A 16,488-nucleotide genomic window follows, 5' to 3' on the forward strand; every position below is an offset into this window, starting at 1 on the left:
TTTTAGCCCTGTTAAAATCACGCAAAAGCGACGAATCGAAGCCCTTAATGAGCGACCCCTCCCTACTTACCCACAATCTATGGAAGAAGTGGATGTGAGGTCCGTGACGGATCACGCCCACTCTTCATACTACTCCGCCACTGCAACGTCATCACCCCACTCTGTGCAATCTTGTCTGCCATTGGCCGGAATGAAGCAATTAACGATGGACAGTCCAATGAGACGACGTGAAACAAATAAGTGCTCGAGTGCTATCGCCGAATAGCTCCGGATGTAGAAAAAGTAGTGCCAATCAAAACTCCGTGTACATTGTGAGCCATATAATTCTATTGGCCTAAGATTAATGACACCTGTCAATCACTCATCAACGTACGAAATTTCATCAAATAAGCAGGGATCGAACAGAAATGTACGCATATTATTGGTTGGCGGAATGATCACACTAGCGACGGTACCTGTGCGCTGGTCGACTTCCGGAGACGCTTCCGGGGGTAAAGGTCACCAGGTAAGACACGTGAGACTCATGCAAACTTCGACGACGAACAACGTATCACATCTCTCATTTACATAACAGCTTTGCTGTGCTGAAGATGTAACGTTAAAATTCAATTTGAAAAAAAAGTTTCGGAAAATGGTCTATATTTGATATCGTTGTTTTCTTGATAATATAGTAATATTTGCTGAACGATCGTGGCAAAGTTTATTTCAAGTTCCTGTCCAAAGACTAGAAAGGCACACATTACAATGATTTGTTTGAAAAGGAACTAGAACGTTTTAATGCATTTATTTTGAAACCCTACAAATTTCACAGACGATTATAAAAGATCGTAAACGTTTGTTTATGTTAATTCCGCTCCACTAAATGTTAAGACTAACTATACACAGGCAAATATTGCAAAGATATCAGATTTCTAATTCTAAATTCACGGTTTATTCATGGTTTTTGCGAAATATCATTTGGGGATAAAACAGACTAAGCGCCAAGCTATTATATACATATACGTAATGTACAGTGCAGAATAACATTGGCCTTTCTTGGCATATGTATCAAGTTGCTAACAGTTTGTTGTTATTGAATGGTAGTAGATATACAATGAGCAGGTTATTACCTTGACAGTATATACGTAATTGGGACGCACTTGGGCTATGCAAATGTTCATTGTAATTGATATAGTCCACAGAAGCTGAAGACTAGCTAGATAGCCTGGGTATCATCCGGATTTTCGCTACAATTGTAGCGAAAATCCGGATGGTACCCAGACTATACCTGTAGCTAGAGGGAAGTCCAACAAAATCGCATATAACTACCATGTTTCGTGTCGTCAGGGCGTCAAGGAAAACTTTTTTCTTTGCACGGCTTTACAATATCATCACATTAAATGATATACGTAGCGGATTTTGTACATGTTATGGTAACAAGTAAGTTACTCACGATGCACTTTACAAAGCATTGAACAAGCAAAAGGAACTTCTTGAAATGCATTTCTTATACTGTAATCATATTACGTACTTTTATCACTGTGTGTCCATTACGTCGTCCATGCACTTTTACTATATTTCCTCGATTATGTAATGCAATATCTTTTTAACTGATGATATGTTGCTTATTAACAGTACTGTGTTTTTATAATCGGCAAAATTGTACAATCAACGCAATTCAGTCTAATTCTAAGGACTTCCAAATTGATGAATAAAGTTTGAATTTGAATTAAGCTGGAAGAGGTATTGTTGACTTCTGCAGGCTACAATTCGTCGTTTCTCTTCCCCCTCTTGCTCTTCCTCGGTTTCCCCCTGGGTCGGGGGGTGTTGGTCCGTCGTGGCGCCGGGGTAGGGGGCGGCGGCGGTCTCTTTTTCTTCTTCTGGTCCTTCAGGTGCCTGACCTTTGGCCTCTTGGCCTGATTGGTCAGGTTGACCTTGCTGACGTACCGCACCTTGTCGCTAGATGTCGGCACCACCGACTGGGCGCAGCGAAAACCCACGTGGTCGCAACCGATGTCAGATGCTTGTGCTTTCCTGCAGAATTTAACAAAAATCAATCGAGTTTTCAAACAGAGTGTAAAACCAAAGATGCATAACTGTTTATTGTTTATTAGAATTCACCACGAGTACAAACATACAAGTGGAAGGGAGGACAAAACAGGTGTATTGACACCTTTACAAGTTGTCCTCCCAAACACAACAATATGAATACAGTGCAATACAAATTACAAAGTCGAACAATTGTTAACATGAAATACAAGTTCCTACAATAATATACATGAGTCATGAAAATGCAATACAATGTGTGTTGGGTTCTTTCCCGTCTCTATCTTAAGATGTCTAAAGCAGAGGAATATTTACAATTAATATAGATTTAGCAATGATGTTTTAATAATAATCAAAAATGTTTTAACAATAATAACTTTTAAAAGCATATTTTACCGATATTTTGTGTTGACCACAGAGCAATTCAGGCATCCAGTAAGGTTGCCTGCGAGTCTGTTGTCAGGGTGTATTGTGTATTGTTTGAGTTTTTAAATAAAACATTCTACATTCTCTATAATCCGTACCTGGTAGTGACCTGAACCCTGTAGTTGAATGATCCGTCCTTAGAGTCGAGCCATGACCCTCCCCTCAACACGTACTTCCTCTCATCTGCCTCCTCTTTGCGCATGCCCGGTGGGACGTATTGGGAGCTGGTCCATTCCCACACGTTCCCCACTACGTCATACATACCTGCGTTTCAATGAGAAAAAAATTCTCAACTTTGACGATTAGCCTGGTTACCAAACCTATTATAGGCCCTACATCCTCTCCGTAAATACTATTACAAATACTATACTCGGGAGCTATAATAGATTTGGTAACCAAGCTACAAATAGGTTTGAAAAATACAGATGTGCAAATTATTTCAACTTGAGATATCAATAAACAAAGATGGGGAAGGTTGAATTTTAGAAAGTCGGCTTAACTTTTGGACAAAGAAACATCCTATTTGATTCTAGGATCCTCTGGAAAATAGACAAAGGCAGACAATTTCAAATTTGCAGAACTATTGTCCGCTCTGTATGTGCATGTGTGTGTGTATGACGCCTTTGTCTCTGTCTGTTTGTGTCTGTGTGTTATATATACTAGCACCTTTCTCTCTTTCTTTTTTGTACAAAAAAAAAACGATACCAAACTCCTGCACACACACACACATTGCATTCTGCTTTGAGGTTGGTCTGAATATCGAGACTACATGTAAGATGACGTCACGGCCCACCGTAATCATTCTGCTCTGGGAACGACAGAACGGATGACGTCGAGAAGTGCCCATCTTCAAGAGTGTTGTTGTCTGGGAACGAGCCCTGCATATAAAAGAAAATACAGTTTTTTAAAATATATTCCAACATGTAGTCACAAGACGTGATGATGGCACACTCAAGTTGTTATATTAATGCCGCCACCAACACGGGACAATACAATGCTCATTTTCACCTGAGCTAGGCGAGGAAAGTCGTGTAAAGTGCCTTTCCCAAAAAGGGCACAAGATCGGTGGCATGTCAGGACTCGAACCCGAAACCTCTTGGTTCCGAGTTGAGCGCTACGCCAAAAGACCCGAAAAGACAGCTTGAAGCTGCTTTGAATTTATTTGACAGCACACGAACATCTGCAACAGTGTAAGAGGTTTGACACCTAGCGGTGGTAAGTAGTACTGCATATGCAGCTAAAATTATCATAATTTATGTATTTTTTATACATTGGCTAAAAAAGACAAAACTATGACAATTACGACGCCAAAAAGATAGCGAATCATTATTTATTTTTCGTCTTAAATGATACAAAGTAATACATTTAGTATTGGTGATATTCGTTTCTTTGTTATGTCGCTTTTTTTTCCTTACAGCCAAAAATAAAAGTATGGAATACACGTATACATGACACCAGGAGGGCTTTTTAACTTGTCGCCTTGGTGTTTTTTTTAACGCCATTACTTGTTTATTAATTTTTGTCCTCCCGAGAGCCGCATGCTCGCAGGGAGAATTTAAAAATAAAAGAAGCGTTTTTCACAGCAAGAAGGGTTTTATACATCCTTGGTCAGTCTGTGTAACGCAAACTCTGCCGTCCTCAGCTTTGGTGGCTAGTATCACGTGTACAAGCTCTACAAAGCACTGGTAGTGACCATCCTGTTGTATGGGTGTGAAACCTGGACACTGTTGGCAGAGACAGAAAGGAAAATCCAGTCATTTGAGACAAAATGTCTGCGGAGACTCCTGCAAATCTCGTACAAGGACCACAAGACCAACAAATACGTGAGGGAACTAGTTCAGAGCCTTGTTGGTCCCCAGGAACCACTGTTGACAACAGTAAGGAGGAGGAAACTCCAACGGTTTGGCCACATAACAAGACACACCAGCCTGGCTAAAACAATCCTCCAAGGTACGCTCGAGGGAGGTCGCAAACGGGGGCGACAAAGGAAAACTTGGTTGGACAACATAAAGGAATGGACATCACTAAACGTCCCGGAGCTGCTGGCTGCGGCGGACCGGAGGGAAACTCTGCCTTGTCCCCCCGACGACCAGGTCGGTCGAGGGATTAGGTAGGTAGGTAGGTAGGGTATCACAGTGTATTATGGTGGTATGCAAGCTATATAGAGCTGTGTATCAATTTTCAAGAGTTGCAATAATGTACAGTAATGAAATGAATGTTCATCTCTTATATCTCCGAACTGTAATGACTATATTAGTTTCCCAAATATTCAAAATATCAACATGCTAAAGCTTCAAAGTACAGCGCCATGTTTATGATTATCATAATTTATGCATTGTCCAAAAATGGTTAATCAACGCCATTTTAATGAAAGATGAATTGATATATGCCCTAGTAGCTTGATGTGAATATGAAAAATATGCAATTGCAGTCTTCAAATGCGAAGAAACCGTAAAATGTCAGCATGAAAGATACGTTTTCTTGCTGTTAAGACCAGAAAATTAAATCAGCACATTTTGGGTATGTAAAATCCAAAAGCCGTCAGGACTTTGCTACGTATTCTTAACATCATTAACCTATAGTTAGTGATAATTTTTGTCACCCCTCGAGCCGCTTGCTCAGGGGGTTCTAGAAATGAAGAAAGATTAGTTACTACTAGTCAGAAATGAGTTTTCAAAATAGATGTATTATAAAACGTTTTACTTGTCCCGTGATTATCATAATTTATGCATTTTCGAAAAATGGATGTTCAACGACATGGAATTGAAAGATGAATTTATACATACACTTGTAAGTTGACAGGAATATGAAAAGTATGCATTTGTAGTCTTCAAAAGGGAGAAACCTTCTAAAAATTTTGTGTGAAAGACGTCCTTAGAAAAAAAATGCCATGAAATCAGATCAGCACAGTGTGGATATGTTTTTTCTCTCTAGTAAACGTGTCTTCACAGTGTATTGACTTATTACAGAGTAATATAATATGTTTACAAATTTTTGTCCTCCCTTGAGCCGCTTGCTCAGGGAGTTTCTAGAACCAAAGAAGTAATAGCACACGAGTATCTGACCTTCAGTGGCGCTAACTACCCTGGCCGGCTGGATCGTGTTTCGCGGGTATATGTGCTTGGCGGGCCGATAAGAAATCAGCCGCGACCCGCTGTACTCTGGCCTTCCAGGGTACACTCCCGATGGATCTTTGACCAGATCCGATCCTGAAGACCAGGCATACCTTGGGGCAGGGCGGAGCCTGGTAACTAACCGTTCGTGACAATGCGCCATATTGCTCATTATCATAATTTATGCGGTTTGCGAAAAACGCTTATCTTTAGTTCAGGGAGTACTAATTTATGTATACTTTTCAGTCAGTGTTGCGATGATTAACATAATTTGTACGTTTTCCTAATAAATGTATCAAAATGTTTTAGTTCATTTTCTATACAAATAATATTATACTGAACGCCCACAAAAACAAATAGTTCATTCATAGAAAGTTTCTCAGCTCCAGCAATGATTGAGTTGCAGTACCTTAAATTTTAGATTACTTACCTACCAAATATCAGGAATTTTTGGATACCCCTTTCAAGGGGTAGATAAGGAACAAAAGAAATTTCTTGTATCCAACATATATACTCGTATATCATAATACAAATGTATATTGTAATCATTTGCACTCACTTCTTGCATGCTCAAAGCATAAAGCGACGGTAGCCATGTTGCTCATTATCATAATTTATTCAATTTGCAAAAAGGCACTTCATTTTCATGAAATAAAGAGACATTGTTACTTTATTTCAGTGGACGAGTTTATGTTCAATGCACGGATATCTAAATTTTCTAAATAATGTATAAAAATGGTTTAGTTCCTTATTTTGAACAATCTATTCTACTGTGTGCCCACAAAAAGTAAGTTGCTCATTTCTCATTGGTCGATCCTCAGTTGCAAAGTCAAAGTTGCAGTACCTTTAAATTTTAGATTACCTACATACCAAATATCAAAAATTTTTGAATACCCCTTCCTCGGAAGGGGTAGATAATAAATAAAGGAAAGGTCTAGTATTACACAAAACTAGGAAATCCAATACATGTGCCTGGCATTGTATACATGTATGCCTTTCCAGTGGTATGTTTTTTAAGTTTAATACTTCGCGCAAGAGAGCAGGAAAGGCTCACTACAAATTACAATTAAATGTCACAAAACCACTGCGCCTAGTATATCGTCTTCCACTGCAAACTAATCGTCGAGTTGTTTAGCAACTACAGCCCCATACTGCTCATTATCATAATTTATGTAATAACGAAGAAAAGTTCCTGTTTACTTTTAGGTAAATGCTAAATATGCACAGTTGTTTAATACTTAGTACCAGCATGACACTAACATATTTTGGCATTACCAAAATGGACGATAGCGACTGAGAATCTTTATTTTGTTGTTTTTCTACAACACAAACCACAGTCCTCGGTTTTCAATTTTTAGTAAAGGTTTTCATTGTGCCGATTGTTACCTTACCTCAAAACCAATTTTTTAGGCAATTTTTGAAGTCCCTTATACTCCGCCAGGGTAATTGGAGTAGTCGGGGACAAAATTATAAACAAGACAGTGTTCCATGAGTCAGGACTATATACTTATCTTCTATCAGAATCATTCACGCGTTTAACATTAAAACCTTGTCAGCGGAGCCGCTGCTACAGCCCTAAACCATTCTCTCAACTACAGCGCCATATTGCTCATTATCATAATTTATGTCATATCACAAGAAACCCCAGTTTTCTGTTGCGTAAATATGAAATATGGACAGTTGTTACACATATAGTACTAGAATTCCACAAGAAAGATCCTATGATTACTTCAAATGGAATAGAGTTTGAAAAAACACATGTATTTGTCGCACTTAATTACATGAAACCACAGTATCCTCTGTGTAATTTTCCCTTATATGCTTTCATCGGACCGCTGTACAGTCACTCTACCTTATGCCTAATTTCAGGCAATTTTTGGATGTCCCCTAGACATTCGTCACTCCGTCAATTTTTAGGAGTTGGGGACATAAAAAGACAAATAAGACAGTTGCACGACAATTTCTTTTTCGTTCGACAACTTTGTTTACTAACACGTTTACCGTAGCTCAACACCTTGCGTTACGGTAAATGGTAAGGAAGCGAGTTTTCTGTCACAGCTGGGGGCTAGGGACTGTCAGAATAGCCACTACCAGACTACCGATGTACAAAACAGTCTATTAAGTGGCAAGCTGGTATTGTATTAGCGGAATATTTGGCCAGTTTCTATCATTTCCAGCCGCCTTTGGAACCTGGTAGAGGCGACTCAGGGACGCCCTGTCGACAGAAAACGTTACGATCTCTCAGTCCAAAAAAAAAGATAGATAGATAAAATAAATAGATACAGATGCAAACAAAGACCGGTATAAACAAATAATAGTATAATAGTAATCATGCAGGCCCAACCGGTGTGCCCAGCTGGTGTGTTACGCCGAAAGGCGGTTATACCTACTCTCCAAGCAGAGGTTGTGGGGAATGATCGTTACCTTTTTATATATGGCCGTTTTTTTTTTTGTCCTGATCCCCACCCGTCGGTGGCCGCGGAGCTTCTCTGGCTAATGGATACTGCCTGGCCAATTTGATACTGTCTTTTTGCCACCGAGAGGGATCTGCTTGGAGATTAGGTTATACCGGCTATACAGCTACAGATACAGAACCGTACCTGCCAGATGTTCAGCCTTTGCGGTGAGTAGCGGCCTCCCCAGGGCAGTTTCCTCCCGTCTAGCCCTCCCTTCGCGGCCACCTCCCACTCCTCCTCGGTGGGGAGGCGCTTGCCCGCCCAGTAGCAGTACGCCGCCGCATCGGTCCACCGCACGTGCACGACAGGGTGTTGTAGCTTGTCATTGATGTTTGATCTTGGTCCTGCCGGCTGAAGATTTCAAAGTCAAACTTCATTGCACAACCATTGTAACAGGTACAATGTATGTTACTACATATCTAGCTGATTTCTACTCTATGATCTAACGTCTACTTTTTGGTTAAAAGCTCTAGGTATCGAAACTAGCTAGCACGCACCACTAGACTATTTTGTAAAGGTGATATCAAAAATAAATTGAAAAGTTTATTGCAAATTCGTGCCCTGAGGCTAATTGCAAATTACAAAACATGAAATAGAATATAAAATAACCAAAGTCTACATGATAAAGGTAGTAAAACTATGTCTGAAGGGTTTGACTTCTCTTCTGTAAACCATGGAAGACGTAATTATGTCCCACTTTTTCCAAAATTTGTGGGTTTTGGGAAATTGGGGTAGATTGTAGAAGTTTGAATAGTCAACTCATTTCGAGCGTTGTTATGGAATGAACAGTTTAAAATAAAATGTATTTCGTCTTCCACAGCCTTTGCACTACAATATACGGTTCTTTCACATACAGGTAGTCTTCCATACCGGCCTCTCTCTATTTCCGGAGGATGGGCGCTAACTCTAATTTTACTAATGGCTGAGATAATACACATGGAATATGACTTACATGATAATGCGGAGGAGTTCTACATAACTACTGACTGGACAATATACTAACACTTTTCACTCTCAAAAGCTGCCTGGAGATTTCAAACTTTTTTTTTACCTTCCTTCGAGTTTTGTCTTAGTACATCATAATGAACTTCTTATTTGCGAAAGAAAACATGCATGCAACTTCGGAAGAGACGGTCCACACTGCTTTTCTGTCTTCCAATGAAAAATATTTTTTTACTGAAAAAAGTCCGAAGCCTTACCTGACTCCACATGGCATAACGTATGGGTAACATCCACGGGGCGAGCTGCAATGTTACCAAAATATAGAACAAGTTATCACGAATGTCAGTGGTTTTTGTTTTTGTTTGGCATTTTCTTTGTACACCTTGCAAATGTCGCAAAAGAACGCCGAAGTCGTACTAAAATGTAAGTGACCCGTATATATGCTATTACTCCTACAAAACGATGTCAGCATAGCTTGTTGATATGGAAGGTACTATCCGGACTTACAAGTTCATGTTTGCAAATCATTTGCCACAGGAAAATTACTAGAGTTCCACGATCACATACCTTCGCCAAATGATATAAGCCTTTATCATAACGATCCATCAACATATTTAACGCCCCTGCAGTTGAAGAGCAAGCAGCTAGAGGGCTCAAACTCATGTCATTCCATCCCCATCACAAGAGCTATCTACCACGTAAAATTTGTGACCCTAACATATATAGGTCACTATATAGATCACGAGATATCAAAACATGTTCTGCTGCAGTACCATGACAAGCGGCCAGGTGGCCCAAAATCTTATCATTTTGAGGTCTCATCAAAACCTACCCATCTACCAAATATCAAGACAATCCATCAAGGCCTTCTCAAGTTATCGTGTTCACACACACATAAACACACAGACACACGAACGCCCATGAAAACATAACCTTCTTGGCGAAGGTAATAAGTCATCTGCGTGCCGCATTTTTTTAGAGGAGTCCGGTTACTGTGCATTACCTACACAGATCGGTTTTACTTGCATTGTACTAATCAAAACGAGAAGAAGTGTATTTCTCACCTGTGTAACGTTTTCTACCGTAAAATTCTGCTTCACCTCTTCAGACACTAAATCCTGAAACACGTAACTCCACCCGATCTTTTCTGAGTCCGTCTTGAAACGTTTTCCTTTCGACCTGATGAATTTTCTGCGAGTCAAAGAGCAACAAGAAACTGAGCAATGTGGCCCCCAAAATCATATCAATAAAGTCCTAGATTGTCCTTTACTTCTTTCCAAGGTAATATGCCCAAAATAAAATTAAAGAAGGAAATCACAAAAATAAAATCGTGTTAGAATTACTCCTCTTTTGACACCCCTTAAAATCATCGAGCCTTTTACATGTGTTGGTAACAAATATTTTCATATTTTTTCCGGCTCTTAACTCAATTTGAGCCCACAGTGATTCAATGCTGTGCTGGCCTAACAGTAATGTTCAAGCAGACAGGAACATTTCTTCAAAGGCAAATTCAAACGACTGTTGTCAGTTATAAGTCTATGAAAACACTAGTTCGTATAGAAACATTTTAAAGGCAAATTCAAACGCTAAATTACTGTCAGTTATAAGTCTATGAAAACACTAGTTTGTATAGAAACATTTTAAAGGAAAATTCAAACGCTGAATGTTGTCAGTTATAAGTCTATGAAAACACTAGTTCGTATAGAAACATTTTAAAGGCAAATTCAAACGCTAAATTACTGTCAGTTATAAGTCTATGAAAACATTCGTTTGTATAGAAACATTTTAAAGGCAAATTTAAACGCTAAATTACTGTCAGTTATAAGTCTATGAAAACACTAGTTTGTATAGAAACATTTTAAAGGAAAATTCAAACGCTGACTGCTGTCAGTTATAAGTCTATGAAAACATTCGTTTGTGTAGAAACATATTTATTCAAAGGAAAATTCAAACGCTGACTTACTGTCAGTTATAAGTCTAGGAAAACACTACATTATTTTGTAGTTTGTGTGTATATATATATATATAGAGAGAGAAACATTTACTGTATTCAAAGGCAAATTCAAACGCTAAATTACGTCAGTTATAAGTCTATAAAAACACTAGTTTGTGTAGATTTGAACCGTTAAGTGGTCCCATTGTCCCGCTTAATAAGATTATCATTTGTTTATCGAGTGCCTCTCAAAATAACGACTTTCCTTAATACATCCGGTTTAACGAGACGACCAATCAAATGTGTCACAGATGCTGCGGGTAATTAGAAATTTTCTGCACACTTAGATCCAGCCCTTTGGGGATATTATATCGATTGCTGCTCAATAATGGGCTTATCATCTCGTTATGCCTGAAATGAAGAACGTTAACGTTGTAAAGTATCACAATATTCTACATTTTCTTACAAGTTTAAGGCCGTTACTGCATTGGCGAACACCAGCACATGTAGTCTTTCACAGATCTTTCACACTATTGGTGGCTAAATAGTCAGTGGTAAGACGGTTAGAACAATTTACTACTAGTATATAGACACAAGAATGTCCGATTAAATGAGCCTACACCAGTACTACTCAAAGATATTGAGTTTGTTACAGCCGGTTGCACCAAAGAGCTTTCATCAACTTCATCACATTACAGGTCAACGTTAGGCCACACTACACTACAGATAGGTCTGCATTGAAACTACACCGTACGTACTTGCTTAAGTTACAAAATCATCGCAAAACGATCGACACTATACCGTATTCACAGACACAATGCAAATCGTTTTTGATTTGTGAAGGGATATAGGTCTATACTGGGTCTACACCGCGTCTACACTACTCACAGAAACTGTTCGGTGGTGACGGGATACAGATCTACACTTGAGTCTACACTACTCACAGAAACTGTTGGTTGGTGACGGGATACAGGTCTACACTGGGTCTACACCGAGTCTAAATCGACACTACACTACTCAGAAACTGTTCGTTGGTGACGCGCCAGTACAGGTCTACACGGAGTCTACACCGAGTCTACACTACTCACAGAAACTGTTCGTTAGTTACGGGATACGTACAGGTCTACACTGAGTCTACACCGAGTCTAAATCGACACTACACTACTCAGAAACTGTTCGTTGGTGACGCGCCATTACAGGACTACACGGAGTCTACACCGAGTCTACACTACTCACAGAAACTGTTCGTTGGTTACGGGATACATGCAGGTCTACACTTGAGTCTCTACTACTCACAGAAACTGTTGGGTGGTTACGGGATACAGATCTACACTGAGTCTACACAGAGTCTAAATCGACACTACACTACTCAGAAACTGTTGGTTGGTGACGCGCCAGTACAGGTCTACACGGAGTCTACACCGAGTCTACACCGAGTCTACACTACTCACAGAAACTGTTGGTTGATGTCGGGATACAGGTCTACACTGAGTCTAGTCTAAATCGACACTACACTACTCACAGAAACTGTTGGTTGGTGACGGGATACAGGTCTACATCGGGTCTACACCGAGTCTAAATCGACACTACATTACTCACAGAAACTGCTCGTTGGTTACGGGATACAGGTCTACCCGGAAAGCCTTCAGATGAGTCTTCCGGCGAGGTCTCTCCGTGTCGGGCGCCTTCTCGTCATCCGTGCCCACCCAGTACTTCCCGTCTTTTATTTCAACCATCTGGTCAAACCTGGTCACGTTTGAACCTGTGGAATCAAAATATCAACAACACCTATGTAAATATAACATTTTGATGACGATATTATTGCTTGCACCGCACGGGAATTTTACTCCATCCATGTAGATGTTTTGAAATAGTGCAGTGCGTTTTATGACTTGTTGGACTTTCTTTGACCTAAATTGTGTAAACTGAATTTGTGCAGTGAAAAATATACTATACTAATTGCAAAACGCCTGTACCTCTAGTGCTGACTTGTCCAGCAATAAAAACGAAATTTATGAACCAGTACAGAACTGCAATAACTTACGGGTAGGCATGCAATGGTCTCCACCAGACTTCTTTTGCGGGGTGAATAAATCGTAGAAATCGGCCTAAAAGGGTATTAATTGGCCAGAGAAGATAGCCGGCCAGAGAAGCTCCATTTCCCCGCCGAGAAAATTGAGAAATGGGGAAATGGAGAAATGGGGAAATGGAGCTTCTCTGGCCGGCTACCTTCTCTGGCCAATTAATACCCTTTTTAGGCCGATTTCTACGATTTATTGAAATTATTCACCCAGCAAAAGAAGTCTGGTGGAGACTAGGCATGCTCCAGTTTACAGGATTAGTGAAAGGATATTTTTACGGCAACTCACCTTCAGTAACGTTCACGACTTTGACAAAACCAGGCGGGAGTTTCTTCTTCTGCTGTCCCATCGCACCGCACAGAAAAATAAACACAAAACACAACAAAATGTTTAAAGAAGGCATCCTAACTTTACCCTCCATGTCCTACTGGTCACAACTATTTTTCTGGTACATCTAGTTTTCAGGCATGCTGGCTTATATATGTACCATTGACACGTCATTGTGATCTTTGAAACAGCTGGGACCAAGGGGAAGGGGGCACGTGTTTGAATCATGGAAATCCATATATAAGTCATGCGGCGCCCCTTTGCCAACAGCAATGAATACAAGACTGTTTATATATTGATTTGAATATTCTATACTCCTCATGCCTTTCCTAATTCTATGTGAAATAAAAACTACAATACTCTTTCAAATTTATTTTGCATCAAATGTAGACAAATCTACAATACAGTGTGTAGCTCAGGATGTATTCGGCATTTAAAAACTTTTATTCAATTCCAGCCAGGAATCCCCAAATACCCCTGCACTTACTTTTCCGAAGCAGAGGTTTGGGTTTTGGGAGTATTTTTAGCGTGTTTTTAGGCTTTTAATTAATTTTTATCGGGGTTTCTCACCACCCTTGGTTCGGTGGAAAAAAAATTCAGTGCAAAAGATAAACCCCCATAAAAAAGCCAAAAAACACGCTAAAAATACCTTCCCCCCCAAACCCAAACCTCTGCTTGGAGAGTACCATGCACTTACCTTCATTACAACTACAAGAAAAATGACTTTGCACTCAAAGCAATTAAAGCCCGTGTATTCATATATTTGGACACTATTCTAGGACAAGGTGGCCACTCTTGTACTAAAATAGAAGCAAAATACACGAAAAATAAAGACTTAGTGAGAACCAAAGCCTTTTGTAGCCACTCCTATGAAAAGAACATGGTACAATAACAATTTGATACTGCTAAATTATGAAGGCAACATTAACGAAACTTGTCTTTCACCAAAACAACTACTAGTAGGTAATTAAACTGACACAGGAATATGAGGAAAGCTCTGTAAAGTAACAACCTTACCTACATATGTCTAACATGGTATACATGGCGAGAGGTTGTTCCACTCAGGGATGGTTCTGGTACTCTCCAAGCAGAGGTTGGGTTTGGGGTTATTTTTGACGTGTTTTTAGACTTTTTTTATCGGGGTTTCTTTTTGTCACTGGAATTTTTCTTGGGTTGGGTGAAGGAAAAATTCCAGTGCAAAAAAAAAAAACGATAAAAAAGTCTAAAAACACGCCAAAAATAACCCAAAACCCAACCTCTGCTTGGATTGGTTCTGGCGTAGTATGCATACTAGTATTTTGCAGTGTCACACGTTGGTCGAAGTGTTTTGTATTTGTGGGAGTGGTTGGCACGAGTACGAGTAGCCTGGTATCCAGTCTGCTTCGTGGTCGGGGCCGAAAGAGCTCTGTCCCGCCCGCCTCACATAGGTTTCCCGGTGTATATTTCACGAGATTAGCCCTCCCACGTGTTGGGGGAAACCATACATAGCTTATTAGCGTAACACTCCTACCGGGACGGACTGTTGCACTGGGCGGGGGAAGCTATTAGAGCCCCCGAAGGCACAACCTGCCCGAACATCCAATGATACCCCCAATCACGTAAGATTGGATACCAGGCTAGAGTACGAGTAGACGCTGGGGTTAGACGAGTGGGTGGCTACAGGTCCGCCTGCAAGTCCGCCTTCCATGTTGAATCAGCCGAGAATGGCAGAAAAAGGACTTGCAAGCCTGATAAACATATGTGTGCTCAGCACAGGTGAAATACAGGTAAAATATACTTCCCCGCGATTGGTCAATCGATGAAAATCCTGGCGTGCTATTGGTCAGAAAGATTGGCCACCTGTGCTCTTCATACGACGAATAGCGCACGGCATTTTATAGCGATTGATAACGATACTGCAGCTAATTGGGCGAGGCAAAATTGTAAGATCATCAAGCAGTTGCAAGATCTTTTATTTCTTTTTGTAGTCTACTTTCAACTTGCTAGTCCTAACTCAGTTATCATGATCAGAGAAAATCATTACTGGTTCACTCGATTTGGTAAGTTAATCGATTTAGTATTCCGTACATCAAAATACGTACAATACTTAAATAAAATCCCAAACTTTATCTGCGCACTTTCATCTTCACTTTTTATATCTATCTTTCAAAATACATATTTCTTGTACAAAACATAAAATTTTAAATGCAATTTTGCCATCCCCTCCCGTGTACACTATATGACATCCAGTAGATTTCTAGCGGGGACCAATCATGGGGCTGCTGACGCGTCACCGACTAGTGGCTATTAGCACCTTGTTTCATGTAAATGCCATTACTGTAACTCAACCAGAGCGCGTATATTGTTTCTTGTTTACATCAGTACTAAGTACTAGTACTTCCACAATCAGTTAGTAAAGTCATACCTTAGTAAAATCTACTTTGATGAACGAATCAAAACGGGACTGTAGACATTAAGTTTTACACATTCAAATGTGGCTGCACTAGCGCTAATGGAGCGACCACTACGTACGGGAAGGAACGGATCTTAGCGAAGCCGAGATTTGTGAAGCTAACCCAACCCATCGAAAGGACGGGCCGACCAAACATAAAAATGGAGGGAAATGACAGACAACAAGCCAACAAAGACAACATCACCAGACCAACAAACTTGGAAAACACCACTTCAAGCGCTAACGTTGTAAGAACTGTGGAACCCCAAACTAGTATGTTTGCGTCAGCGGAAAGGCTGTCGAAGTAACCACTACATGAAAAACTGTGACGAAAAATGACTTATTAAATGTAACATGGGTTCGTCCCAAATCTAGACGCAAGTGAGCTACAAATGTAATAGAACCTATGCATCTTGCTTGTTGCTGTCAACTTACCCGTTAAAGATTGAACCGATACATGTACGTACTATAACTTGCCATACCCGGCCAAAGACGACTACATTACTGTTACTCTTTATTTTGTGCTGTATAATGTATATGCGTTACATTATCTATCATTGTCATTTCTGTGAATTCCTTAAAACATCTACTGTTAGTTTGTGTAACATTACGTAGTGCTACAATCTGCGTAAAAGTGGGCTTTATTACGTGTTATCTGCTAAGTCGTGTTGGTATTGAAACTGTTTTATTGTGCAGTTCTTCTACAAACAGCCAGCAGAATTATGAAGATACTCGTTCTCAATACACATGCTGA

General features: G+C 40.0%; 1 protein-coding gene across 1 annotated transcript; it reads right to left on the bottom strand.

Moving 5' to 3' along the window:
• Positions 1–1,742: 1,742 nt before the first annotated feature.
• LOC109479722 (sulfatase-modifying factor 2-like) lies at positions 1,743–11,866 on the bottom strand. The gene is made up of 7 exons (XM_019781711.1): positions 11,840–11,866; positions 10,027–10,153; positions 9,220–9,264; positions 8,165–8,371; positions 3,245–3,329; positions 2,550–2,715; positions 1,743–2,013 (listed from the first exon to the last, which is right to left on the bottom strand). The coding sequence occupies exons 3-7, from the start codon at positions 9,250–9,252 to the stop codon at positions 1,743–1,745; spliced, it is 762 nt and encodes a 253-aa protein (XP_019637270.1). The 5' UTR covers positions 9,253–9,264; positions 10,027–10,153; positions 11,840–11,866.
• Positions 11,867–16,488: the final 4,622 nt, after the last annotated feature.

This window comes from Branchiostoma belcheri, unplaced genomic scaffold (assembly GCF_001625305.1).
Source record: "Branchiostoma belcheri isolate BF01 breed outbred unplaced genomic scaffold, Haploidv18h27 scaffold5, whole genome shotgun sequence".
Lineage (NCBI taxonomy): Eukaryota > Metazoa > Chordata > Leptocardii > Amphioxiformes > Branchiostomatidae > Branchiostoma > Branchiostoma belcheri.